This window comes from Drosophila albomicans, chromosome 2R (genome assembly GCF_009650485.2).
Source record: "Drosophila albomicans strain 15112-1751.03 chromosome 2R, ASM965048v2, whole genome shotgun sequence".
NCBI classification, from domain to species: domain Eukaryota; kingdom Metazoa; phylum Arthropoda; class Insecta; order Diptera; family Drosophilidae; genus Drosophila; species Drosophila albomicans.
In genome coordinates this window covers 1,401,469-1,419,165 of record NC_047631.2, presented here as the reverse complement: position 1 = coordinate 1,419,165, position 17,697 = coordinate 1,401,469, and the positions used below count along the sequence as shown (strand labels likewise).

Here is a 17,697-nt window from a genome sequence, read left to right as displayed (position 1 = left end):
GCTGTCTTTTGATGAATGAACTTTAAAAGAAGAGGCCCCTGACTGTTGATCTGCCGGCGGTGCTGCTCCGAGGTTCCCTTCGCTACCTTTGTTGTTGCTCCCGTTTCTATTGCAATTGCTGTCTGTGTCTGGCATTGCTTTTTCGTTGCTCTTGTTATTATCGTACCGCTGCAACTGCTGGATCTGACATTGGTATTGCGTCTTCGCTGGTGTAGTTATTGTTGTTGACGTTTCCGTAGTTTGGTTCCTAGGAGTTAATGATCAAAATATCACTGACGCTGCGCACGTATCGTTGGTTTTGCGCTGCAGTGTGCTTCATAACATGCAGTTCGATGTATAATATACATTGTATACCTGAAAACCAACTCTGTTCTTAACTTGTATGTAAAATATTTCGACAAGAAGTCTTTTTCTTTATTAAAGTAAATCGATTCTGTATCTTTATTCAAAATTAAATCATCTGATTTGGTATTTGAATGACATTGTTTTATTATCTAAATTTCAACTTAAAAAGTCCCTTGTCTTGAAGTTATCAAGGTAATTTAAGCATACAAATCTCACTTGGTATACTAAATATTCAAAAACAAAATTTATCATATTTAATTGAATCTATAATATATATGTAAGATTATTTTATATATTAGCTAATAAGTGATCTAGCCACTTTTCGATAACCGGAATATTTTCTTCACTCCACTTAGTTTCTTCTTTTATGTTTCGGAGAGATTTTTCTACAATATGCTGAGCACTGTCAAATTCTCCAGCACGCTCTTCAATTAACTTGTAGACCATGTTATAACCTTTCTGAGTTAAGAAAAAGCCAGTAGCCGATCCTATTAAATGGTCCCATAAATTAGTTTTATTTTTAAATCTGAAATAAACCATTTTTTTATATTATTTTATGAACAAGATATATAAGTAACATATGTTTCATCATCAGATCCGCTCGTATTAATATTAAAAATATATTACTTATTACTCACTTTTGGCGAAGAGTCATCCAGTTTGTAGATACGAAATTCAACAGTGAATAATGACTAGAACCGCTGGTTAGTGAAGTAAGAATTAAAAATTTGTCGTTATCAGTAAAATTTGAATGATCTTCAAGAATTGTTATTTTTAAAAGTCGTTCAATTTTTTCCGGCTGTGTGGGGCAACCGGCTAGTGCTTTCAATAAATGTGTTCTTTCACTCAACTTTCGTGACTTTGGAAACTGCATCACTCGCTCTAATCCAAATTGCCATTTCTCTAGAGAACCCCATTTAAATATGGGGCACAAATAATGAGAAGCTTCCCTATAAAATAAAAGGTTAAATATATCAAGAAATATAAATTTAATGAATACGGACGGATATTCATGGTTCGGGTTGGTGGTATTCTGCCAAATTTCAAAAATTTGTTCGGACTCATTTATACATGGTTTATAACCAGCTAGGCATAAGAACCTTTTGGTTAATGTACGAATGTCAGTTTTCCAGTTGTCTTCGATTGAGACTTCTTCATCTAACTCTTCGTAAAAAGGAGCCAACAAAAATATAACGTAGGACTGAAATTAAGATTAATTTTAGTTTTTATGAGGTACTTAATATTGTGTATTCTGTTGCACCTCAAATTTTGCATGTACTTCCGACTCATCTATATGTCGTCCAATTTGATCTATAAATGTAAAAACTGGATTCCAAACAATGTGGTTCCGCTCATATTTTATAAATAGAGTCATGTTTAGGGCAGCTGAAAAACTAAGATCCCCTGCAAAAGCAAGATTCCAAGCATCATGTAGTAATTTTGCCCTGAAATGTTAAAATGAAAAATTAATTGTTAAACTAGCACGATATCTCTTATGACGCAAGCCAAGCTTCTACATCACATACTTGCTTAGTCACGCGCGAAAGGTTTATACTGGTAAAGTTGTTGATGGAGTTGCTTAATGAACTTAAGAGCGTTTTCTGAGCATGCACATAAATAAGAGCGTTCTCGAAGCGTAATCAGTGCTTAATAAACATAGATTCATAAAATGCTCTCTTGTCTGAGTATATTTGGAGTTAAGGTAAGTAAGGTTAGGTTAGGTGGGACCGGCTGCCCCTGTACGGGGCAAAGCATAGACCAGTGGAGGTCGGTAGCTGTATCGGTAGCGTATCTACGTCTCAGAAGTCGCGCAGTATGGATGCATTTTTGGCAAAAGCCAGCAGCATCCTAGGAGGTAGCCGTGAAACGTCCCGAACATCGTTGTGGCACGGCGAATTAAGGTATTTCAGCCGGAGTCGGGATAACGCTGGGCATCTAAAGAGAAGATGCTCGAGTGTTTCCTTAACCCCGGGCTCGTTGCATTTCCTGCACTGATCACTGTTCATGATACCCAGCTTTACAGCATGCAGCCGACAGAAAAAGACCAGTTAAAATGCCTAGCATTAGCCTGCAGTCTTTCCTTGAAAGCGGCATGACGAATTTGGTTAAGTTTTTGTTACTAGAGGCACACATCAGCCTTGCAGTTTTGCACGAGTTGGCATTGCGCCAGCCAGGTAAGTAAGGACAAAGTAAAAACCGCGCTTAAAATAACGGAATACAGATTATTGCGATAATCGAGATCACAGAAAATTGAAAAACTTATTTAGTTTCTGCATTACGCACTTGCAAGTCGGACGCGATCAGTGAGAAATTAAGTGGTTTAATTTAAATTTGAATTGATTAAATATACATATGTCGGAGGTTCCTCATTTGTTTCCATTTTTTTTGTATAATTGCACAGCAAGAGACGCTTCCCAACTGACTTTAGTAACACAGAGTTCTGTCTAATTTCACATTTCCTGCAATGTCTATTGCCCTCTCTGTTTCTCTCATTCAGTCAGCGCTCTACGATCAGACCATGCTCAGCAGCAGAGTGGGTCTCTTTTCCTCAGCTACTGTGCATTTTAAAACCACTAGCGACAACGTGTCGCCACACAAACACTATACGCACACGTACAATGGACAAACTAGCCATTCTACGACACGGCCTTCCTGACAACTCACACGTCCTCGTGTGTTTAGATTTCAATACCACGAGACTCAATTTCACTTTAAACTTTTCTTTATTTTTAAACAGATATTTTTATTTCATGTATTGGACAAAAGCTTTCAAAATAAAAAATCACTTATGTATGTATGTATATAAATATCAAATATTCTGTATTCATTACATTTCTTCAATTGAACATAATCTTATTAATTCATTTAGTTATTCTTTAATAACATTATTCTCTTTTGTAAAATAAAACATTTGTGCATTTCCTTTGGCACATTTTAACAATTGTGTAATTCCTTTAACACATCTTACAATATAACATTAGTGTAATTCCATTAACACTTTTTAACATTTGTGTAGTTCCTTTAACACATTACAATAACATTAGTGTAATTCCTTTAACATTTTTTAACATTTGTGTAGTTCCTTTAACACATTACAATAACATTAGTGTAATTCCTTTAACACTTTTAACATTAAATTCTTTTTCGGAATATCTCTATACAAATTTTATGCCACTTATTTTTTGATGAATCTCTTTCTTGATCGTCAGACGCATCTTCCATCGTGCCGTCTCTATCATCGCGTATTAGCTGATTATTCGGCAAAGCTCTTAAGAATTCATGGGAATATTTGTAAGTTCGCTTACTTGTTAAGGACTTTAACAGATAACTATCTCCATTTAGTATTTTGACAATCTCAAACGGCCCTTTAAATTTGGGGTCAAGCTTAGTTTGATGACGCTCCTCATTCTTAAGCAATACGTGATCGCCTAAAGTATGTTTATTACTATCAAACTTGCGCTTATCATATCGTGCGCCGCCTTCCGTATTTTGTTTGGCTTGTTTTCTTAGATTTTCTCTGTCTATTTTGTCATCAACTTTTTCATCTATTGGTAGTAAGCCAAAAGGTCTAGCTTCCTTACCAATTAACAATTCTAATGGGCTAATCTTAGTTACTCTATTCGCCGTACAATTCATTGCCAATTGCACCTCGGCCAACGCATCCTGCCACGATCTCTGACCGGTTTCCACAGCCGTCAACATACTTTTGTGTGTACTCATTACTCGCTCTACCTGACCATTGGCCCTACTCGCACCGGTGGCAATTTAATGCAAATTAATTTTTCGAGAGGAACAGAACTTACGAACTTGCAAAACAACGACATTGATCCGCTATAATTCGGGTAGGCAAGCCAAATAAAGAAACATCTGAACTTACGGCCTTAACAAAACTTTCCGTATCTATTTTCAAAGTGTGGTAAAAATAAACAAATTTTTTAAATACGTCTATTAAGACAATAACGTATTCTTTTAAGTCGTTTTTACCACTCAATTTTCCTGTTATGTCAATATGTACTGTGTGCCACGGTATATCTATCTTGGGAATAGAATGTAACTCTGCTTGCCTTTACCTACGGGTGGCTTCGATAATTTACAAGTGATGCAGTTTTCTACGAACCGACGCACATATTTTGACATGTTTTCAAACCAATAATAGCTATAAACCTTATCTAATGTCTTTTCCCATCCCAAATGCATTATTGATTCGTGGACATGATTGATAATTGCCCATCTAAATGACCTTGGAATTACCGGCAGACATTTAGTTTTACCATTTCGCTGTATTCGCTGTACATACGGAATTCATAGGTTTTATCTAAATTATCTGGTAATTCATTATTTCTTAATTTAGTTGATATTTCTAAAATCTCACTATCACGCAGTTGCTCCGAAATTAACCAGTTGTCGGTTACCTCAGTCCAATTTATTCGTTTCTCAGGTATTTTATTTTGACCACTATTTTCCTCAGGTATTTTATTTTGATCATTATTTTTCTCAGGCACTGGATTCCGAGATAGACAATGTCGTCTATACTGCGCTTTTTTTGAAAGAGTTTTCACGTTGTTTGTAAAAACCCAGCGCGTCATCTTGTTGTCTTTTACCGCTATTTCTTCCAAATCCTTGGCTTTCCATTTTGACATAAGTAGCGTCACAATACGGCTACCGTATTCAGCGAAGCCCTCTTCCGGCTTTGGTCGATCATTCAGAACATTTAATAGCGTGGCGGCAGAAGTCTCAATTCCAACAAAGCGTTGTATAAACAGCTTGTATAAACAACTTGCGCCCAAGTGATGCCGGCAAAGCAAATTTGGGAAAGCCACTGTGATACGCAGCCTTCTAGTGCCTTGCTTAGGGCGATCACCAGGCTGCTACCCTCGAGCACGTTATCCGCAAAAATTAGATCAACTGTTGAACACCAAGAGGAAGCATCCGCTCCAGCGCTGTCAGGATTGAATTTTGGAAAAGTCACATATGACGCTTTTTCATCGGTTGGCGGTGCCCTTGGTGTCTGCATGCTTTCGATGATTTCCAGTAGGTTGCGGTTTTGCAGCTCCAACGCTGACAAATACGGATCGGTGGCATGAGCAGTAGGCAAAGCAGATCCCACTTCTGATGTCGAAGATTCCTCATTTGTTTCCATTTTTTTGTATAATTGCACAGCAAGAGACGCTTCCCAACTGACTTCAGTAACACAGAGTTCTGTCTAATTTCACAATTCCTGCAATATTTATTGCCCTCTCTGTTTCTCTCATTCAGTCAGCGCTCTACGATCAGACCATGCTCAGCAGCAGAGTGTGTCTCTTTTCCTCAGCTACTGTGCATTTTAAAACTACTAGCGACAACGTGTCGCCACACAAACACTATACGCACACGTACAATGGACAAACTAGCCATTCTACGACATATATATAAATAACTTGTCGACCCGGAGAACTTTGTTCCGCCCTTATGACAATAAATAAGCAGATTATGTTACGTACGAGAATCGTCGTGACCGGCTACAAGTTCTCTGGGACAATTTCAAGGCCGCTTATGCCACGTGCGCTGATGCACTGCATCGAGACGGCGACAACGAAGGAATAGAGGCCATGGAGGCAAAATACGATGACTGTTATTCAGTGTAGGAGCGGTGTCTCGCCCGCTTGAAGGGGCAAATTACCCGAGTAACCGGGTCAGTCAGGAGTGACACATCCGCGCCTCCTGTGTATTCCAGTGGCTGCCGGCTCCCTCCAGTCGATACCGAAGTTTTCCATGGGGATTACTTACGTTGGCCGACCTTTCGTGATCTTTTCACGGCCATCTTCGTCAACAATCCAAGGTTGACTCCTGTCGAGAAATTGTTCCATCTGAATTCCAAAACTGCAGATGAGGCCAACGAGATCATTGCCAAGTTTCCGCTCACGAACGATGGTTTCGCATCGGCTTGGAGTGCTCTCTGTAAGCGCTTTAAAAACAAGCGCTTACTGATCACGAGCCAGTTCAAAATACTCTTCAACCTGTCCACGGTTTTACAAGAGTCGGGGGCAGCGATTAAGGAGCTGCAGAGTACGATTCAGCGGTGCTTGATCGCTTTTGAGCATTCAAACATTTCTGTCTCTAGTCCTTTCGCAGAATGCATCCTGGTTTTTTTTTTGCTCATCCAAGCTCCCCAAACTTACAGGGTGCGCCATCTAGACAGGGCCTATTGAAATGTTTAATAACTCCGCCATTTTTCAGCCTATTTTGACAAGCCAGCCAGATTCTGAATCGTCAGCCTATGCCATTTTAGACATGGATCGACTCACAGCAAAAAATCGGGCTGAAATTGTAGCGCTGTACATCGAAAGCAATCGTTCAATTGCAGAGCAAGTTCCCGGGACGCGTTGTGTCAAAAAAGGGTGATTTGGAGTGGCCTCCTCGTTCGCCGGATTTGACGGCACCGGACTTTTTTCTGTGGGGCTACTTGAAGAGTGAGGTGTATGTCAGCAAACCGAAGACTATTGAACAACTAAAAGTTAATATCAAAGCGGAAATTACGGAATTGCCCGAAATGTTGTCAAATACAATGCGAAATGCCCAAAAAAGGGCCGCTTTTTGTGTTTCTAATGAAGGCGGTCATTTGATCGATATTGTATTCGGAGTGAATTGTCAATAAATGGCATTCTATACCCTAAATGAATCTTGTTTATTTTCCAAAATGGACTAAAAAATGGAGAAGTTATTCAACATTTCATTAGGTCCTGTCTAGATGGCGCACCCTGTACACTCTCATTATGGGAGCAATCATTGATGGACAAGTCCAAGACTCTCGCATGGCTGACATGAGCACGTTCCTCAACGAGCGTTATCGTACACTCGAGGCTATTGAGGACGTGAAACAAACTTCCAACTCGCAGAACGCTACCGCTGGATCATCCCTTCCACAGCAGAGTTCAAAGTGAGTTACCTCTTTTAAGGCCCGAATTACTCAGAAAGGCAAATCGTGTGACTTGTGCTCAAAAGAGAATTACCCTGTCTCTGTCCCTGTCCGAGTCTGTTCGCGTTTCCTTCAAATGTCGGTTAATGATGGGATGACCTACATTAAACAAAAGAGCCTCTGTTTAAATTGTTTTGCAAGAGGTCATCAGCTCCGAGAGTGTGCGAATGCTCACAATGGCTTTACATGCAAGGGCCGGCACAATATTCTTCTTCATCGGGGCGATGGTGCCCATCATGGTGCCTCTTCCTCTTCAACTTCAGATACACTTTCTAACATACAGTTCACTCAGAATCAAACGTGCAGAATCATTTTGACATTAACGTTCAGAATATTCTTCTCGGCACGGCGGTCATCAATGTATGCCATTTGGGTACTACACACACCGCACGTGCACTAATCGATTCCGGATCCGAAGCGACTTTCATTTCTGAGCGTTTATTCCAACGCATAAAGTTGCCATTCCAGTCCGTGCAAGCCCAAGTATCTGGGCTGAATCACGCAGTTGCGTCCCAAGTGCAGAAGTTATGTCACTTCAGCATTGGTTCTCCAACGAAGCCGAGGCTCCATATCGAGATCCAGCGTTCGTCATTCCACAGTTGTCACGCAAGCTGCCTTCAATCCATATGCCGCAAAGTATCCTAAGGGATCTACCAGCGATCGAACTGGCAATCCATATTTCTACAAAAGTGCTCAGATTGACATTTTAATTGGCGCGGATATCCTTCCGTCAGTCATTTTGAGCGGCTCCCGGCCAAACATTTGTGGCTCACTTCTTGCGCAAAAAACCGTATTTTGCTGGATTCTCACTGCTTCTCGGGCTTCTCCGGAAGCCCGATGGGATTGAATTGGGTCATTCCAGATCCAAAGCGCTGGCTTAGTTTCTCAAGAACGAGAATCGTTTGTGCAGAAACGATTCTCTAAAAGAGCAGTACAATGCCGATTTCCAGGAGAACGTGGCCTTGGGTCACATGACTCCTAATTTTGATCTGCCTCATCATGCCGTCTTCAAACCAGATAGGACCACAACGAAGGTGCGGGTCGCTTTTAACGCTTCTTAGCCATCCTCAAATGGCAAAAGTCTGAATGATATCCTTCATCCAGGCCCATTCTCCAAACGGATCTCACTTTGCAGAGAAGATGTATCGTCAAATCCTTATGGACTCGAAGCACACACCGTTCCAACGAATTCTGTTTCGTACGTCGGACGGTGAGATCGGTGACTTCGAGTTAAACACAGTTACATTCGGTGTCAACTGTTTCCTGGCCCTACGTATCAGTATCCAAATCAACAAAAATCGAACAAGCGTAATTTTAAAGCTAGACCTGCAAGTTTTGGCATATACAATAACGACTATAGTCTTCGTGATTTCTAAAAATTTTGTTGCAACCAGATAAAAATTGTCGAAGTAATTAAAGAAATACTTTTTTATGGGCAAAAAACGTCTACTTACTAAGGGTCGTAATTGCTTTGGCTGACAATCTTGTATGTTTTGCACTCTATAGTACATACTGAGTGTAGTATCATATTAATATACCAAATATACATTTAAGATTTTTTTTTTAAGTTTACGGTATATTAATTTAGTATGTTTTGAAAAAATATCGCAATATTTTTGTATTGTTCAAAATGGGCAGCGGGTATCTTACAGATGAGCACACTCGACTGTAGCTTTGACTCTACCACTAGACCTATCACAATGCTTATGAAACCGCTATTTAACTCTAAGCATCTAAGACACTAGCAATTGTTGTCGTGTTTATATGCGTTGCAAAACTACACATGCATACACATACCATATAAAAGTATTTCTTTAATAACTTCCACAATTTTTATCTGATCGCAACCAAATTTTCGGGGATGACAAATACTATAGTTGTTATTGTATATACATACCAAAATCGAAGCTCTAGCTTTTAAATAATTTGCGGAGGCAGAAGTGGGCGTGGCAAAAATTTGACACAAACTTGATCTGCGTGCAAACATAACAAATGTTGTCGAAAAAAATTATAGCTCTATCTCTTATAGTCTCTCAAATCCAGTGTTTCATACGGACAGACAGACAGACGGACATGGCTATTTCGTCTCGGCTATTGATGCTGATCAATAATATAGGATCGGAGATGCCTCTTTTTACCTGTTACATACATTTCCTGCCGGCACAAAGTTATATAATAAAGAACCGTTGCATTTGCGACACTCACGCCGACGCTCAAATTGCGCCTATACACATATGTACATATGTATGAATATGTGTATGTCGGAGAGTGAGTAAAGCAGCATCTCGTGTCGGCACATTAGCCCTGCGCAGTTGTAGGTGCGTATCGGCACATTGACACTGCGTAGTTACTTGTGCGTTTCGGCACATTGGCACTGCGTAATTAAGAGTGTGCATGTTAGATTGCATCATTCTTTATTTGCGCTTTGTTGGTTGTCCGCATTTTGTCGCTTTGACAAGTACAGTTATTGCGGGGCGACAGCGACGAGACGCTGTCGCTGAGTATGGTTCGATGGCTATGGCTCGGGCGGGCAGTGTGCTCGTGCAATCGCCTGTGAGAGCATCGAAACTCGCTTCGCGATAATGAATAAACAGACTTCGGTAGAACAGACTCCGACATGTATATAAATGTTAAGGTGGTGTGCAAAGCAATAAAATGTGAGTAAAATAAGTGTTGAACTGTGTCTGCCGATTAAATTGCGGTTACTGCATAACCAAAATCTATTCTAACACAAGATTTACCGAGCCAGTCAAAATTACTGGTTTTGCCTTTTGGACCTTAAATATTGACTTTGACTGAATATTTTTTCCAGAATCTTTTATATGACTTTTATAACAACAAATAAATGTAATAAATTTTGTAACTATTTTGAATCCATAATAAAAAAAAAAAAATTTTGTTTGGTACTTATACCGATGCCAGTAATTTTGACTGGTAGAACTGGTAGCAGTATTATTACCAATAAACAAGTGTGTTTTCTACGGCATTCACAGATTTTGGTTTAGTTTTTGTAAATTCTCTTGAAATGCTTATAGGGTAATATTTGGACGTTGACGTACTAACGGCAGTACCATCAAGTGGCCCAGCGATACCAAGCACGTGCTTGTTGACGCGCGGACAAAACAAAATAAATTTGTGAACAGCATGCATTAAACGAAAACCGCGAATAAATATTAAAAGACGCTGGACAGCTAATTAAATTAGATTAAAAATATGTTAGAATATATGTATAATAAGATAAATAACAATTAAATAACGATGTGCTAAATTGACATTTGTTCGTTCTATTCAGTTCAGAGTGAGATTTACTGCGGAAAATGAATATTTATTTTGATGTTGAATTTCAAAGTCGACTAGTTGGGAAGATAAAAGAAGGAGTCCCCTTTTGTTATTTTCATTGCTCTTAGAAAATACAAATGGAAAAACGGACAAAACGAACTACTTTGAATTTAATACAAATACAAGACATACCTTCGGAATTTTCGCACTTTGAAGATAAAAATGTTGAAAGTGAAGGCGAAGTTTTGCGATACGAGCGATAATTGTAACAATAGTTTCTATATTGAGAGCAGTGATGATGAAAGTAATGGAGAAAAGTCTAGCGAAGAAAATAATGAAAAGTTTCTGCAAGTGGAACTATTTGGAAAAATATTGGAAGGAGGTGTTGTTGGAAGGTTACCAAGTCGATGCATATTTAAAGTCATATCTGGACCTACAGTATACGCTAAAACAAATATAATCGAAGAGCCTTTTTACTATTGATTGACCACCATATATTAGACAATGTCAAATCTTGCACCGAATTAGAAGCTTCAAGAGTTTCAAAGCAAAGAATGGACAATTTCACAAGATAAACTGAAAAACTGTTTCAAACCAGGAGCAATACAGTAAATGAATAATTGTTTCCAACGAAAGCCAGGTGTAGATTTACACAGTATATGCCAAACAAACCAGACAAGACAAAATTCTGGCTAGTTTCTGGCGTTGAAACGAAGTATATCGTGAATGGTTTTCCTTATCTAGGAAAAGACGAAACACGAAATTTGTCAAGACGCCTCAGTGAATTTGTAGTAGTGAGACTACTGGAGCCTTTTATCATGAAAGAAAGGACTGTAACAACCGACAACTTTTTTTCTAGCGTTCCTTTAGCTTCTAAACTAATAGCCGATTGCCGATTTGGTGGCATAAAGTCCAAAATTTTATGGAAGAAAATCTTAATTTTTATTTTATATACATATTTAAACTAGATACCCTAGATAGAAAGTATCAATAAATATTTTTGTCAAAAGTGCAACCTTGCAATTTTTACAGATGTTTAAAGTCAGGTGATTGAACAGCTGATTTTTGTGACAAAATTGGCGGGAAACTTTTGGCTGACTTTGTGCGCTTGGCAAATCCAAACGAAAGAAAAATTTTATATTTTGTAAAATGGATATTGAAGTTGGAGGTATGTAAACTAAGAATAATAAACACAGTTTGTGTGATAATTTGTTTAACGTTATATATGTGTACTGTTTTGTGTTGTCCAAAGAAAACAAAAAGCTAATAAAAGTGTTCGTCTTCTTTAGAGGAAAAAAAGGTGTTCTGCGTATTTGTGCGGTGTGTAATGTATATTAATCAATAGTAGACACTTTATATTAAATTCGGCTTTTTGCGGCTTCTCCGATGTTTCAATTATTTAGATGTGCTTGAGTTCTATCATGCCACGTTGCTGGGACATGTGGATCGACAGCGGACGCCACTCTTCCGCGCTGGCTAAATTTGTATTTGGTCAAATAGATGAATGTACACTGAGCGACGACAAAAAGGTGTGCAATAAAAAAAAAAAAAATTAAAATAAAATATCATGATAGCTATATGGGCATTGGAGTAGGCGTGGTCAAACTTACTTGGAAGTTTGCTTATATTTAGAGAGGTTTATTATTGAAGTAAGCCAAGTTTCAGCTCGATAAATGCAATATTCGATTTAATGCCACCAAATCGGGAATCCGGCCCACTGTGCGTTGGTTGGTACGGGACCTTCCAAAAATTTACAAGAAAAATAAGGATATGGTTTGTATTTCAACATTACTGTATGCAAAAAATGAATGTACACTTACTGTTGATAACAGCGAGCCCAAAAAAAAAAATTTTATTGAGTAGCAAGCACAAAGGCGTCAAAATAAATACCGATCGAAAGAAACTGCCAGAAACTGTGACATTTTATAATAAAACTAAATTTGGTGTTGACGTCACTGATCAAATGGCTCGAAAATACAGTGTTAAATCCGTATCTAGAAGATGGCTATGCAAGTATTTTGTAATATTTTATTTTAAGCCGGAATAAATGACAGGATTATATTTAAAAATACAACAGGAAAAAATATTTCAAGGAAGGATTTTGTATTTCGTTTGGCCAAAGAGGTCAAGAGGTGGACTATCAGTCAAGTCAAGACGTAGCAAGTGATGCTGATTGTCAAATACCCCATGTTCAAAAACACCCCGTCCACTTCGGAAATGGTGGCAAATCGGTTTTTGCAACAACAACAAATTGCGACGTTTGTATGAAATATGTTAGTTCATGATACATGTATTATTGTATCATGTGTTAGTGCAAAATGCACCGAAAAAAAAATTAATATACATACATATGTAAAAAATATGATGATCCATAATTATTTAAAATAAAACAAATTAATTAAAACACTTAAATTTGTATTTATTTTGTTTCACCACCAGTCATTATGACTGTTGCAAAACGAAAATCTATTTTAATGGAAATAGAAGAGTGAATGAAAAGGAAATAAAAAGAATGAGATTGAATACAATGACCGATTTAATTGCGGTTGTTGCATAACAAAAATCAAAGAAAACAGAAATAGAATAGCGCAATAAAATGTTAATTTCGAAGAAAATAAAGCCAATCGTGTTTTAATAAATAAAAGTTATTTAAAAACCAAATAAAATGAAATTGACCAAGAATCATTCAGATCTTAAGGCTATTTATACCCGCTACCCATAGGGTAGAAGGGTATTATAACTTTGTGCCGGCAGGAAATGTATGTAACAGGTAGAAGGAGGCATCTCCGACCCTATAAAGTATATATATTCTTGATCAGCGTCAACAGCCGAGACGATATAGCCACGGTTGCCATTTTTGGTACAAATGTACCAAAACTGGTAAATTTTTTATGCGTTGGTAGATTGGATCACTTTTTTCATATTGGTACATTTTTAATATGCCTAGTCTAGTATTTAAATTGTTCATGAAATTTTATGTTCACACATATTTTTTTTAACAAATAGTTATGTTCCACCACACATAAATTTTGTATCAGTTAGAAATTGAACCATGACTAGCACTGGGAAATATCGCGTACTTTCGATTTGCGATGTTTCGTGTCAATTGAGAAAATATGTATGCGCCAATGTAAGATCCATCATGAAGAGATAGAGCTATAATTTTTTTTCGACAGCATTTGTTATGTTTGCACGCAGATCAAGGGGTCTGAGTTGCTTTGGCCGACAATCTGGCACATTGTGCCGTTTATGGTATATTTTGAATGGGGTACTATATCGATATACCAAACATACCATTTTGTATATTTTTAGTATTTTCGGTATATTTTGAAAATGATACTGCAATATTTTGCCTTTATTAAAAATGGGTAGCGGGTATCTCACAGTCGAGCACACTCGACTGTAACTTTCTTACTTGTTTTGTTTTGTTTTATAAATTTCTTGAATTTTATGAATTTCTCAGTTGAATATAATCATGACTGACCTTAAATCATTTCTGTGCCTGACAATGGACAAAGCGCTATGGCGAACAGAGTGCTAGACATGGAAGAGATCACCTCCGCCTATAAGAAGACGAACAAGTTTCTGTACCTCGGCGGTACAACATTTCAGGGGCCTTAATTCCGTTAAACGAGCAGGCAAAGTACTATGTATTCCCACCCCTCATCACCAAGCTGAACGAATATTTTTCGCCACTGCGGAACTTCACTTTTGAAAGAGACTTTTTTAGGGCCGTAATATCGCTAGAAGGATAAGGTTTCATCGAGACGCAATGAAAATTCGACAATAAAGGCCACATCTGGTGATATTGGCATTAAGACTGTTAAAAGGTAGGTAGAAATCCCTTTCAAAATTTGTGGCGATACAGTCGATATGATCATTGATTCAGGCTCAAAATGCAATCTGGTAAGTCAGTCAGATTGGAGAAACTTTGTGGAACAAGAGTGTTTAACACTCGGGTGGAATTTGCAAGCCAGTTTCGCGCCTACGCATCCGATTATTTCCTACTCAAAGTGTTGCAGGTTTTCAAGGCTCCGATTTCAGTACAAAATAATCCAGAACTGATTGTTTTACGTTTACCTAATCGAAAAGGGTAAACAATCAGTTTTGAGACGTAACACGGCCATCGAACACAACGTTCTAAAACTTGGTTTAGACGCAAATCGAATTAAGAAGGTTGTTTTATTTCCCAAATAGTGCAATGTCGTAGTTAAACTCTCCGATGACGAGTTGGTAATTCCGATACAACAACCCGTAAAATGAGTACCAACAGCGTTGGAGATTAAAATTACTGATAAGCTGGACGAGGCGTTAAATCTGAAACCGTATTGGGACCAAGCCCTTGGATCTCCAGTCGTAACTGCTTTCAAAGACAATGGTGACATTCGAGTACGAGTATGTCTGTAAATGCGACGGGCAACAAAGACATACGGCGCGAAAATTATCCGTTACCAACTTTCGATACATATTTTTCTGGACGGCTGGTCTTTAAAAACGTATGTCACTAGTTGGAGCTGGACGAGGGTAGTCGCGAGATCACCACATTTATTGCATACCGCGGCGTGTAAACTCAACTCTAGAGATTTTTTTAAATTAATGGAAGAGTTGTTGTCGCCCTGCCCAACGCATTAAATTAGAAATAGCTTGGAGGAACACGATAAAACGCTGGAGACTGTTAAAAGCGTATTTCGAGCCAACATAGTGCTAAATGACAAGAAATGCGTAGTGAGAACTCAGAGATTGAGCTCTTGGGCCACTTCTTGTCGGACAAGGGCATTGAAGTCGACCCAGAAAAAGTCAGTCATCACAAGGTTCAGAGTTCCCCAGAATAAAGAAGAGATACGTAGATTTTTGGGTTTATCACATATATTGGGAAGCTCGTAGCTGATCGGCTGATAATACTGAACTCTTGAGGAGACTGTTAAAGGGCCGTGAAGTAATCGTTTGGGGCGACAAGCAAGAAGACGCATTCCAAAAATTGAAGTCTAAAATTGCCAAAGAGATGATTTTGTCATACTTTAACTAAACATACACGATAAAACATGACCGGTAGTATTAGAGACCGAATTGTTACAATTTGACGAGTAGAATATGTATGTCACCGGTGGGGAAAAGATATTTTTATCTAGGTGGCCTAAAGTTTGATCTCATAACGGACCGGTCAAAGAAGTCTTTGTATAGTTTTCAATCAGACAGCTTTTTGAATATTTCCCTTTTCAGATTCCCAGTTTTTTATTTATTGCAACCACGGCCAGCACGGCCAATTCATGTGGAGGAATCTTCACCAGTCATAAACGCAAACAACAGCTACCTCAATACTTTCGACTTCTTGAAAAATTAATAATGCAAAATGGGATGTTAAGAACAACAATAACAACAAACGATTTAAAAAAAAAAGAGTATGATCGTTTCTGAAGCAGCGCTCTGAGAAATAACAGATAAAGCACGGACGACAACAATAGCCAACAACAAAGCCAATAAACAAAAAAATTAAAAAAAAAAACAAGTAAGAAAGCTACAGTCGAAAGTACTCGACTGTGAGATACCCGCTACCCCTTTTGAATAAAAGCAATATATTTTGCGGTATTTGGTTGCGATCAGATAAAAATTGTCGACGTTATTAAAGAAATACTTTTGTATGGGCAAAAACGCCCACTTACTAGGGGTCTGAGTTAGAGGTGGAGAACTATCGATAGTCTGCGCAATCGATAGTTATTGATAATTTCCATAAACTATCGACTATCGACGATAGCAAGGAAAATCTAGCGTCGATAGTTGTCGATAGTACAGTAAAAGAAAATAATTTAATTAGTTTTTAAAATAATCCATATTTGTTTAAAGTATGAGAGTAATGAAATTGGTTTTCCAATCTTTATCTAAAAATAATAAATAATTGTAATTCAAATAATATGAAGTTTTATTTTTTAGGTTTTTCTTAACTGCTATTTAAATATTAATTTCAACCAATAATTTTGTACGCCTATTTGAAAAGATTTGTCCTGCTTTGCTGAAGACCCTCTCCGTCTCTACGGAGGAAGCGGGTATACGGATAGCGATTGACCACTATCGAGAGTGCGCGCCGCTATCGAGAGCGTGTCGATAGTGGCCAACCATCGATAGTCCCGATAGTGCCATCGATAGTTCTCCACCTCTAGTCTGAGTTGCTTTGGCCGACAATCTGGTATATTGTGCCGTCTATGGTATATTTTGAATGTTGTACTATATCGATATAACAACATACCAGTTGATATATTTAAGTATTTTGTAGTATTTTGGTATATTTTGAGAATAATACCGCAATATTTTGCTTTTATTCAAAATTGGTAGCGGGTATCTCACAGTCGAGCACAAGACTGTAGCTTTCTTACGTGTTTTTATGGTATATGAAAATTCATTTGCAGTTTAAATTAATGATATTATGATTATATATGTACATTAAATATACATACAATGCTTCAGGGTAGAGTATTGACTTATTATGGGCGACTTAGGAGGTTCTAAATTAATCAGTCTATGTTTTTATACCGTTATCATGAGAAATTTCTTTGTATTTTTCAAGTGCGCAGAATAGTGCAATTTTCCTATAAATTAACAGTTCGTCGAGGACGAACAAAAAACTTTATGTTATATTATATATGTATGCAAGTTAAGTAAAACGAATCAATAGTGCGCTCCGCAGCAGCTGATCATGTGGGACCAGGGTGACCGAAAGCGGAGAATACGCTATTTAAACACGAAACATATACCAAAGTGTAGATACTCAGAATTATAAGTTGGTTACACTTAATGTGATATATTGGTATTTTGTAAGTTACACTTAATAAGACATGTTAGTATTTTGTAAGTTACACTTAATGAGAAATATTGGTATTTTCTAAGAAATCTATGTTATCTAGTTAGAGCTATCGAGGTTAACCGGAAACGAAAAGATCACTCTCTTCTGTTTTCAAGCGCGTGGTGAACACTGTTCACTGAACAGACGTGAAATCGCATAAATCAATTTGCTTTGTTAACTAAATGAATTTATTTGTTCATACATACAATAAAACTAATAAAAAATATAGTATAAATCGTTTGAATTAATTGGCGCCCAACCAGTTACCCACGCGTTTGAATAT

At 37.8% G+C, this 17,697-nt stretch overlaps 1 protein-coding gene across 3 annotated transcripts in view; it reads right to left on the bottom strand.

The window, feature by feature from the left end:
- Window positions 1-443: 443 nt before the first annotated feature.
- Window positions 444-17,697, bottom strand: part of LOC117573245 (leucyl-cystinyl aminopeptidase) — a 73,675-nt gene continuing 56,421 nt past the window's right edge. For all 3 annotated transcript variants that reach the window (XM_034256304.2, XM_052007706.1, XM_052007707.1), the window contains 4 exons: window positions 1,607-1,790; window positions 1,350-1,546; window positions 984-1,295; window positions 444-871 (listed from right to left, as the gene is read on the bottom strand). In XM_034256304.2, the coding sequence (XP_034112195.2) occupies window positions 634-871; window positions 984-1,295; window positions 1,350-1,546; window positions 1,607-1,790 (931 nt within the window). In that variant the 3' untranslated portion in view covers window positions 444-633. The remainder of the gene's footprint in view (window positions 872-983; window positions 1,296-1,349; window positions 1,547-1,606; window positions 1,791-17,697) is intronic.